Consider the following 11,912-nt stretch of genomic DNA (forward strand, 5'->3'; position numbering starts at 1 on the left):
TCATGTGTTATAACTAACAAAAAAAAAGTTAACTTATAAATAATGGTTGTACAAATCACATGCCTCATGAGTGATAACTTTTCGAATGATATCTTATATAATTAAAAGATACAATAACAAAAACAATTAAAACTTATTCTGGTGTCAAATCAATTTTTGATATCTTATATAATTTTGATATTATTCAAAATTTATTTAAGTGTTTCTTATCTCTTACAAGAAAAAGGTTATACGATGTCCTTTAAAAACAAACTTGTGTTAACAAAAGAGTATACAAAATTCATATGAAAGAAAAAAAAATTGTTTTAAATTTGATGAAAGAGGTGAGATTACAAATGAAGAAGATATAAAAGAAATATCAAAATAAAAAAAAGATACATTTCTCTTGATGAAGTTTGATCTTAAAGAGGAGAAAGTAAATAAAGAGCAACATTCTTACACTCATGTCCAATGTTATTACCATGTGAAATGTAAATTTCACTTTACTACTAATATTGTACTAATATTGTAAGAATAAGCTAGACATAAACTTATTTCCTAAGATGGTACCACATGTTAAGATATGAGTTTAATAAAATTTAATATTCAAGACCATAAAAATAAAATAATCACACATTATTATAAATTTAAGACAAAAATCTTATAAAATCTTCTCAATAAAATGATGAAAAATTTAAAATCATCAATAAAAAAACCATCAAATAATAAATCATTTAGAGACTAAAATAATTAGTTATTATATTGATTAAGTTAGATACCATTTTATAAATTAAAAATTATTACTAACTAAAATAATCTTTATTATAAGAAAATTATAATTGATTTATGAATTAGAGTTTAAATTAATCTTTACTATGTAAATTTTAGATAGTTAAATTTAAATTTAGACTTTAATTCACAAATTAATTATGAATTTTTTATTCATATATACTATTTCAAATACAAATAATTATTAATTTAGAAAATAGTATTTAAATTATTTAATATAGTGATTAATTATTTATCGTGTTTAAAATTAATTATTATTTAATAACTTTTTTAATTTATAATCATAAGAATGAAAAAGTATCATTTATTTAAAAAATATACATTTTAGATCTTACAAACACTACAAGTCAGAAATACAAAATGTTGTGACAGATGAAACTCACAAAGAGTAAATTAGGATACAATAAAATAATCTTTCAAATTGATATCAATTTAATTAAATATTTTAAAAAATAGTCCATCACAAAATAATAATATTCTTAATAAAAATACATCAAAAAAATTATTTTAATCCTATTTTTAATGTCTAAAAGTTGGAATAACTTGTCTTTTGTTTTATAAATCGTAAAAAGTACCGTCAATTTTAGTTATTTAAATGTAAAAAGAAAACATTTTTAATTTATATAAACCAAAATTTTGGATCAAATACATATAAATAGTTGATGAATTTTAAGAAGTAAAATAATATATTTTTAAGTGAAAATGTGATTATTAAATATAATATATATAACTTTTAATTTTTTTTTTTTGAAAAAGAAGGGAAGAGAATGGATAGTAATGGCATTGGATGGTGGTGGCCCGAAGAAGAGAAGAAACGCGAAAGAGAAAGAAGAAAGGAAGTAAGGGAAAAGCAAAGCATTGGATTGGTATTGTATTGCTATTGCTATTGCTATTGCTATTGCTATTGCTATTGCAATTACTGTTGTTATTGCTATTGGTGGTTCACCGTTCCTCTCTCTCTCTTTTCTCTTTCTCTCTCTTCCTCTCTCTTCTGCCATCTCCAACTCTGATGCAACTTCCATCTCTCACTTTCACCCTAATCCAAATCTCAATCCTCGATCGCTTCTCTTTCCTCCCAACCACATTTCCCTTTTACTTTCAATTCTCACATTCTAGGGTTACTCCGCCCTCCCATTTCTCAACTTTACTCATTATTTTCTCATAATCTAATCCAATTCCACCCTCAATTTACGCTTAATTCACCAGCTAGGTTATTTATTTATTATTGTTTCTGTTAATGGAGAATAAGTTCTGCTGATTCCAAAGTCTCAGATCTCGTTACTTTTACATGGATTGGGGTTTAACTATCCCTTCCGCCACGCTCGATTTGTGTAGCTGTGTTGATACAATGCGATTGGAGAAGTATTCATGAGTTCCGATGAGACCTTGCTATTGGAATCGGATCCACGTCCTGTGATTGTTCACCGCCGCGGGAAATCGGGTTCCCGGACCTACCTCTGTGGCCATGGTTCCTTCTCGTCTTCGGTGTTCGAGGCGGCTATTGCTGACATCGGCGATTTGGGTGTGAAGGAGCGAAACAAGGAGGTTTTGTCTAGCGATTGCAGCTTCCAGACTGCGTCGTTTAGTAATAGTAACATCTCTGATAGGTGTGCTGTCGAGTCGAAGTTCCCCTGGCAGTTTCCCTTGGAATGCCCCACGCGCGAGAGGAGGCGCTCGGCATCGTGGGGTGCAATGGAACTGCATGGTGCTGATAACCGGAGTGTTCCCTTTGAGATATCCGGAGCTTCGTCTCATGTGCAGGATAGGTTGAATAGTAAATCGCAGAGGATTAGGCATAGGAGTGTGCAATTTGATGATCCTGCTTTTCAGGAGGATGGTGCCAGGTTGATCTATATTAATGATCCCAGGAAGACCAACGACAAGTATGAGTTCACTGGGAACGAGATCCGAACTAGTAGATACACCTTTGTTACCTTTTTGCCCAAGAATCTTTTCATTCAGTTTCATAGGGTTGCGTATCTGTATTTCCTTGCTATTGCAGCGCTCAATCAACTTCCTCCACTGGCTGTGTTTGGGAGGACTGTGTCTCTTTTTCCTCTGTTGTTTGTGCTTTGTGTCACGGCTATTAAGGATGGCTATGAGGATTGGCGGCGGCACAGGTCAGATCGCAATGAAAACAACCGGGAGTCTCTGGTGCTTCAGTCCGGTGATTTCCGATCGAAGAAGTGGAAAAAAGTACAAGCTGGGGAGGTTGTTAAGATCTTTGCTGATGAGACAATTCCGGCTGATATGGTCTTGTTGGGGACGAGTGATCAAAGTGGGCTTGCCTATATTCAGACCATGAATTTGGATGGAGAGTCAAATTTGAAGACAAGGTATGCTAGGCAGGAAACAGCTTCGGTGGTTACTTCGGAATCTTGTGATGTTTTTGGTGTAATTAGGTGTGAGCAACCGAACCGGAATATTTATGAGTTCACTGCTAACATGGAGTTCAATGGACTTAAGTTTTCCCTTAGCCAGTCAAACATTGTTCTCCGTGGCTGCCAGCTTAAGAACACGGATTGGATAATTGGTGTTGTAGTTTATGCAGGGCAGGAAACAAAAGCAATGCTGAACAGCGCAGCTTCTCCTTCCAAGAGAAGCAGACTTGAAAGTTACATGAACAGAGAAACCCTTTGGTTGTCTGTTTTTCTTTTTATCATGTGTTTGGTTGTGGCCATTGGGATGTGTCTTTGGCTGGTACGCCACAAGAACCAGCTGGATACCTTGCCTTACTACAGAAAAATATACTTCACCAACGGACCCGATAATGGAAAGAAATACAAGTATTATGGGATTCCAATGGAAGCATTTTTCTCCTTCTTGAGTTCTGTTATAGTGTTTCAGATAATGATACCAATATCTCTTTACATCACAATGGAGTTGGTTCGATTGGGTCAGTCATACTTCATGATTGAAGACAGGGATATGTATGATGCCAGCTCTGGGTCAAGGTTTCAGTGTAGATCATTAAATATAAACGAAGATTTGGGTCAAATACGCTATATATTTTCGGACAAGACTGGAACACTCACAGAAAACAAAATGGAATTCAAGAGGGCAAGCGTACATGGGAAGAATTATGGGAGCTCCTTGCATGCTGTTGATCATACAGGTATTCAGTGTCTTCTTGAGATTAACAGAAAGTGTTAATTTCTTGTGAAAGTCTGAGAAATGTATCGGATAGTTATGAATTTTGATTGCCTTTTCATGATAATGATTGTTTTGCTGGCATGAAAATTGGGGCCAAAGTAACATCTGCTCTTTGGCTGCTATTTTTCATTCAATTAATTAAATTTGATTCTGGGATAGACCTTGCAAAAATGCTCTGTGAATATATAAATCTCTGTAATTATTGTACGAGGAGAAGAGCTTACTATGAGCAAGATGATATTTTTCTATTCATTGTTCAATTTCTTCTGACTGGTTTGCGAATTTGATGAAATGGATTTGTCTGTGACTTAGGATTCAATCACATATCTTGAATTCCTGGTCTAACGTAGACGCTGTCATCTGTCTGAGTTTTTGTCAGAAGTCATCTTTAAGCTTATGATGAATCGACAAAATGCTGGTACATATGTCACAAAACTCTTTTTCTTTTGACTGCAGCTGTGGATGTTACTCCTAAACGCAGATGGAAGCTCAAATCTGAACCTGTAGTGGATTCTGAACTGATGATGATGTTACGGGAAAACTCCAATAGAGAAGAAAGAGTTTCTGGTCATGAGTTTTTTCTTACACTGGCTGCTTGTAACACTGTAATCCCTATACTTGGTGATGGTGGATTTTCAAGACATGGAACAAATGAATTAAAAGATGATATTAGATGCATTGATTACCAGGGAGAATCTCCTGATGAACAAGCTCTAGTTTCTGCAGCCTCTGCATATGGATATACTCTTTTTGAACGTACATCAGGACATATCGTTATTGACGTCAACGGTGAGAAACTCAGGTAGATGGTAACTTCTTTTTGGTGGGGAACTATTTGTTTTACTTTGTTTTGACTATGTTTCAAATATATAATTACTAAAAATTTGTTATGTAATTGAATAGCCTAAATATTTCAATAACATCAGTATCTGTGATATATAGATTGGACGTATTGGGTCTGCATGAGTTTGATAGTGTGCGAAAGAGAATGTCTGTTGTCATTCGGTTTCCTGACAATGCGGTAAAGGTGTTAGTCAAAGGTGCTGATACTTCAATGTTTAGCATTTTGGAAAATGGCAGTGAGAGTAACAATAACATACTGCACACAACTCAGAGCCATTTGAACGAGTATTCTTCACAAGGTTTGCGCACTCTTGTGATTGGCTCCAGGGATCTTTCTGATGTTGAACTTGAGGAGTGGCAAAGCTGTTATGAAGAGGCAAGCACTTCGTTGACTGACAGAGCTACTAAACTAAGGCAAACAGCAGCTCTTATAGAAAGCAATTTAAAGTTACTTGGAGCAACTGGAATTGAGGACAAGCTACAGGAGGGAGTACCAGAAGCCATTGAGGCTCTACGGCAAGCTGGAATCAAGGTCTGGGTTCTTACTGGTGATAAGCAAGAGACAGCAATTTCAATTGGTCTTTCCTGCAAACTTCTTAGTGGAGATATGCAGCAGATTATTATAAATGGCACTTCAGAGGTTGAATGTAGAAGTCTTCTGGCTGATGCTAAAGCCAAATATGGTGTGAAATCTTCAAGTGGAGGTCGTCGGAGTTCGAAACACAAAACCAATGCCGGACATGGAGATCTTGATATTCCCAATGGTTTCCCCAAATGGAATCCTGGAAAGGAAGAGGGCACTATTGCTCCATTGGCACTTATAATTGATGGCAACAGTTTGGTTTATATTTTGGAGAAGGAACTAGAGTCAGAGGTAAAATTGTCCTTCCATTTTAACTTTTTTTGAAATATTAATAACTTATTGGACGTGTAAAACTTACTTTTTATCTCAGTGTTGTTCTATTGTTGTAGATTAATATACCACAGATTTTGATGGAGGTTGTTAAATAAAATTTTAAGGGTAAATATTGACCGATTTCCTATTTCCTTTCAACAGCTTTTTGACCTGGCAACTTCCTGCAAGGTTGTGCTTTGCTGTCGTGTTGCGCCCTTGCAAAAGGCAGGAATTGTTGATTTGATCAAGAGCCGGACAGATGATATGACACTGGCTATAGGTGATGGTAAGTTCTTTATAATTTTATGAAATGGCAGTTAATTTTTGGTTTTTCTTGGGGAGCCTGCTCACTGGTTGATAATAATTTGCCCATAAAGTTGAGGTCACCAAGCTTCGCTAGTTTTGCCAGGTGGATTTTAATATATAACTTGATTTAATGTGAACTAAATCTTTTTCGTTCTGATTACTTTCGACAGGGGCCAATGACGTGTCAATGATCCAAATGGCAGATGTTGGTGTAGGAATATGTGGGCAGGAAGGGCGCCAAGCAGTGATGGCTTCAGATTTTGCAATGGGACAGTTTCAGTTTTTAAAAAAATTACTTCTGGTTCATGGGCACTGGAATTATCAGCGTGTTGGCTATTTAGTTCTGTACAACTTCTACCGCAATGCTGTCTTTGTGTTGATGTTATTTTGGTATGTATGGTTACTCGTGTTTGTATGAGTTGTCCACTCTTAACTTCATTCTTTCAATATCCCTGATATTGCAGAATTTGGACAAGCTTGAATTAAAAGCATGTGATTTTCAATATTTATTCTCTCTGCTGATGATATTAATAGGCTGTGTGCAGATAATTGACCAAAGGATTTTTCTATATTTAGATGTTAACTTATGTTTATACAGCTCTATCTTATGATATTGTGATGCCAACGTGTATGGGGGAGATATATATATCTTCTCTCTGTTTTGCTATCCTTGTTGATATGTGTAATATGTAGGGCGTGCCATAAATTATGGGTTCAAAGATAAAAGTTACATTATTTTAATGATAGTTACATGTTTTTATGGGATTGTAAACATTCTGATGTAATAATGTCTTTCTATGTCTTAGGTATATATTATGCACGGCTTTTTCTACAACTTCTGCGTTGACAGATTGGAGTAGTGTTTTCTATTCTGTGATATACACATCTGTACCTACTATTATTGTTGGTATTCAAGATAAGGACTTGAGTCATAGGACACTCTTGCAGTATCCTAAGCTGTATGGTTCAGGTCACAGGCAAGAAGCGTACAATATGCAACTATTTTGGATCACTATGATTGATACAGTATGGCAGAGCCTTGTTCTTTTCTACATCCCATTGTTCACCTATAAGGACAGTTCAATTGACATATGGAGCATGGGCAGTTTGTGGACAATTGCAGTTGTTATCCTTGTAAATGTGCACCTTGGTATGGACATTAACCGTTGGGTATTAATTACTCATGTTGCGATCTGGGGTTCGATTATCATTACGTATGGTTGCATGGTGATATTGGATTCTATACCTGTCTTTCCCAATTACTGGTTAGTTACATAATTATTATGTAATATGTATTATTGACCTCGCATTACTGTGGGGTATAAGATATAACTAACTAATCCCTTGAAAACATTGCAGGACTATTTATCATTTGGCAAGGTCCCCTACATATTGGATAACAATTTTACTTATAATTATTGTGGCATTGCTCCCTCGCTTTATTTGTAAAGTTGTCTATCAAATTTTTTGGCCTTCGGACATCCAGATAGCTAGAGAAGCTGATTTAATGAGAAAACGACATGCTACTTTGCGGCCAAGGCTCCAAGTTTCCAGTTAACATGTGTTACTGTCCCGTGTCTTGTAGAAATTACAGAAATCTCAATTGAAGTGGCTTCCCTTATATTTTTCCATCACAATGCATTCTTGTGAGAGTTGGTTGCATAAGTTACAAGGTATGGGCATGCTTTCTCTATTTTTCTGTTCTTAATGTTTGCTGTTATTATTGTTATTATTATTATCACAATGATGATGATTTTTCATTTTTCTAATATTATTTTCAGCACACTAGTTTTTTCGGGTTTGGTGGTTGTCATTATCCAATAATAAATTCATTTTAGATTGCAAATTGACCAACCCATGTTCATATTAGCCTGTCTGAGGTTAGAAGACATCCATTTTTCCATTAAAGTGGTAATTTGTGAACCAGGATAGATCCAGAAATTGCCTAAGGAGTGGTAGAAGGCTTAGACATGCATAATATTCAAGAATTATAGCTCAAGGTACTTGGTTGAATAATGAAGTACCACTTCTGCTCTGCTGCGTTCACCCTCCTCATTTGTTCTTCAGGATTGTGTGTGGACTCTAGGCATAGTCTACTCTAATTGTATGTGGAATGGAAAGAGTAATGTTTAACATATAGGATAGTTGAGATAGGATAGGAATTTATTTAAATTTGGGTTTCTTAAAGAAACTAATTGGTTTATCGTAGAAACTAATGGGTTTTATTAAAGTTTGTGCTACTGTTTCAGTGCCTTTTTTCTTAGGATGACGAACAGACACATAAGTTCTTGTTAAACATGAAGACGGAAAATTGTTTTTTTTTTAAAGAGTTGCATAGCGCAAATTAACATACGTTAAGCAACTCTTCCGACTGTTACAACGTGTCACTCAACGGATAGATGAATCTGTCTTTTTAATTGTCTGTATTCATACTTTTGTTTATGTAGACGACTATAGATTTTAGTGATAAACAATGGAGGTTTTCCCCCCCAACGCATCTTTGCATCTTTTAATGTAGTAAGTTGTGAATAAGGGACCAAATGTCTTTTGGCGTCTACAAAGTACTGCTAGCATAATTTGCTGGTTCTGAGACAAGGATCTTTCCATTCTTGTATCCGAATGGGTTGAGAGTTAGGTAAAAAATGTGCACCACTTTTGCAGTCAGGCTTTAGTTTTATTGGCCATTTGTGTATAGGAATCTACATTGACTCACTTTAGTTTGTATAATCACCGAGCCTCATTTGGTCAAGAATGGATTTTGTTGGATCATGGTGTCTTGTCAGCGCACACATTTATCATTTCTTTTTTCTTGCGAGTGTTGGTAGATTTTTAGGGAAATCTACATTCAAAGATTTTTGCAGTCGAAGTTAGGCAACTAACTGAAATGATTCTGTCACAAGTTTGTGTTTCCCAATCTCTTCATGTCATACAGTTTTTTTTTTTTTTTTGTGGTTTTAAAAAGCAGTATGTCTCATTGTTTATATTGTGCTTTCCTACATGTTTAAAATTTGTCGACCACAAAATTAAAGATCACTCTTGTAGTATGTTCAAATTTTGCTGCACCAGTCGTGATTTTTGTGGTCTATATTTTCCAGTTGAGAGATGGTGAAGCAGACTGCTGTGGTGTAAGACAAATGCTGGGCATCCGAAATAGTAACAGATTATGTCGTTGGGAAGCACAAGGCCAAGGTTGGCATATAGCTTGCCTGGTTTTTCAAATGCCTCGGGTCAAGACAGGAAGGTAAATAGATGGAAGTTGGACAGACTCAGGTATCTGAATCATCAACGATTTGATGTGGGTGGAATTTTAGTGGCGACTTGTTAATAATGATCCACGATCTATAGAAAATAGTGTGGGAGAGAGAATAGAGTGTAACTAAGTGTACTATAGTTCTGTAAAAATCAGGCTTGAAAACGTCCTTTAAAAGGATAATCTCTCAGGAAAGGGCATAATGAAAAGAAAGAAAAGGTAATTTTTACAATCTCTGCATCTCATCTATTACAATCTGGGGTCTTATGTTTCCTAGTTTCATTTAGAAAAATGACACTTGAACAACCATTTTTGACAACATTTAGACACGCGCACACGTGTCAAAATCTGAGTGGTCCATTTTCATTTAATTTTTCTAACTGGACCACTCAGATTTTGACACGTGTGCGCGTGTCTAAATGTTGTCAAAAATGGTTGTTCAAGTATCATTTTCCATTTATTATTAGGAAAAAGTTATTTTGCGTTGAATACTAAATTTAATGATTTTTTTTTATTTTCAAATATTTTATTAACTATTATCTCAATAACAATAGTTAATAAAATGGAATAAGAAGTAAATCGTGCTTCTTCTTTTTCATAAATGTGAAGATCCATTAGTCATTTTGGAATTTCTTGGAGGTTGGAGGTTTTCCTCGGAAGTGAATTAGCATGAATCTTTAACTTTTAGAGGGATAGTGTAGGAAAAAGAATAAAAATGAGGCAAAGAGATCAAAAGTCATGGAAATAAGAGAAGAATATTTTCTCTTCATTTTTTACTATCTTTCAATATGATTGTGGTGCTGAAGAGTAGTAATTTATCTTGGGCAATTAGATTCAAAGAAAATAAAGTATACAATGGACAAATAACTCTTTTAAAACTATGATTAGATTTATTTATACCAATTTAAACGTAAAATTACATTATGATGGGTGGATGAAAAAATTATGAAGAAAATGTACTTGTGATATATAAATTGAAGTAACGAAGTCTCGCGAATGAGGAAGATTATATAGTTTCTTCAGAAGTTATGTCAATTAGTTTTAAATTGTTTTCATTTGTATATTCTACTATTAATAATATATGGTATTTTAAAAGCTTTCTTGTCAAGTTAAAAATAATCTTAGTAAAATTAAAAACTTAAGTAAATGTTTCACTGTGTTGATTTCTGCAATGGTAAAAATATAATAAAATCCAAATTATTTAGAAGGATGAAGTATAATTTTAAAAGCTTTTTAAAGAAGAAAAAGAAAATACATACAAAAACTGTTACCTTGAAGACAGTAATTTTTAAAAATGCTACTTATCATTTTAACAAAAATGTAATAAGGTAGTACGGTTAAATAAACTTGTTAGGTGTTAAAAAAACAATAAAAGACACTTGAAATGTCTTTGAAAAATTAGTTTTGGCATTGATACTGAAATTTGTTAACTAAATAATTATATTGGAATTATTTGTTTGAAGTATGGATAATGATACTTTGACACGAATTTTTTACAACATTTTGACAATGTCACATGTCGTGATATTAGTGGTCTATGTGTACAAGAAATTAGAAAACGTAAATGATATGGAAATGAAGGACTACAAGGGTTTCAAGTGCTCGACTTCATTTTGGGATTTCAAAAATAGAATATCACTTTGGGTTGGAGAGAATCCTAAAGAGAAGGAGCACCCAGCAGACTCGCGTCGCGGTGAGCAGAACCATCGTTTGACAGAGTTTTAACCATTTTGCGGATCGGCGTGTTCTCCGGAGCACATTCTGCCTCCGTTCCGCCCTTTGGAAACAACGACCACTGAAAGCGTAACCTTTCCGCCATTTCGTCTTTCCGTCGTTTTTCCTTTCCATCGTTTGACATACAATTGATGTTCAAGCAATGATTATGACATTTATATCAAACTCTATCCTCAAGGAACCATTCTTTGTAAAACTTTTGCTGCAGAAACTGTATTGGTATCAAAGGCAAAATCATTGGGGACTTTAGGCAAAGTTTTTGCACATGCAAGTCAACTATGAAAATGTCATTCATTTTGAATTATAGAAATTTTTTCTTAACAATTATTGCACATACAAGTGATGTTCAGGTAATGATTATGACTTCAATATCAAACTCCATCCGCAACCAACCATTCTTTGAAAAACTCATGGTGCAAAAACTGCATTAGTACCAAAGGCCAAATAATTGGGGATTTTAGGCAAAGGTTTTGCACAGACCGGTCAACTTTCAAAATCGCATTGAATTTGAAGTGCAATTTTTTTAAGACTTATTGGACATACAAGTGATGTTGAGGCATTCATTATGACATTTATATCGAACTTCATCCCCAAGGAATCATTCCTTTTAAAACTCATGGTGCAGAAATTGCATTGGTACCAAAGGCCAAATAACTGGGGACTTTAGATAAAGGTTTTGCACAACCACGTCAACTATGAAAATGACATTCACTTTGAAGTGCATAATTTTTTTCTTAACAATTATTGCACATACAAGTGATGTTAAGGCAATGATTATGACATTTATATCAAACTTCATCCCCAACAAACCATTCTTTGTAAAACTTTTTCTATAGAAGCTACATTCGTACCAAAGGCAAAATAATTGGAGACTTTAGCCAAAAGTTTTGCACAGACAGATCAACTATGAAAATGACATTCATTTTGAAGTGTAGAATTTTTTCTTAACAATAATTGCACATA

At 34.5% G+C, this 11,912-nt stretch overlaps 1 protein-coding gene across 2 annotated transcripts; it reads left to right on the forward strand.

Annotated features, from left to right (window-relative positions):
- The first annotated feature begins 1,642 nt into the window (after positions 1-1,642).
- On the forward strand, positions 1,643-9,447 carry LOC124846843 (phospholipid-transporting ATPase 1-like). 2 transcript variants are annotated; one of them, XR_015785006.1, is made up of 8 exons: positions 1,644-3,883; positions 4,378-4,723; positions 4,864-5,638; positions 5,822-5,945; positions 6,136-6,355; positions 6,772-7,230; positions 7,325-7,638; positions 9,061-9,447. XR_015785006.1 is itself a non-coding variant. In XM_088109837.1 (7 exons), exons 1-7 carry the CDS (start codon positions 2,137-2,139, stop codon positions 7,521-7,523), a joined length of 3,870 nt encoding a protein of 1,289 aa, XP_087965963.1. In that variant the 5' UTR covers positions 1,643-2,136; the 3' UTR covers positions 7,524-7,639. The 2 variants fall into 2 exon arrangements, 1 of the variants encoding a protein (XP_087965963.1); XM_088109837.1 differs by lacking the exon at positions 9,061-9,447 and having other exon boundaries at positions 1,643-3,883; positions 7,325-7,639.
- The last annotated feature ends 2,465 nt before the right edge of the window (positions 9,448-11,912 follow it).

This window comes from Vigna umbellata, chromosome 3 (genome assembly GCF_029865625.1).
Source record: "Vigna umbellata cultivar VRB3 chromosome 3, Vumbellata_1.0, whole genome shotgun sequence".
Classification (NCBI taxonomy): Eukaryota; Viridiplantae; Streptophyta; class Magnoliopsida; order Fabales; family Fabaceae; genus Vigna; species Vigna umbellata.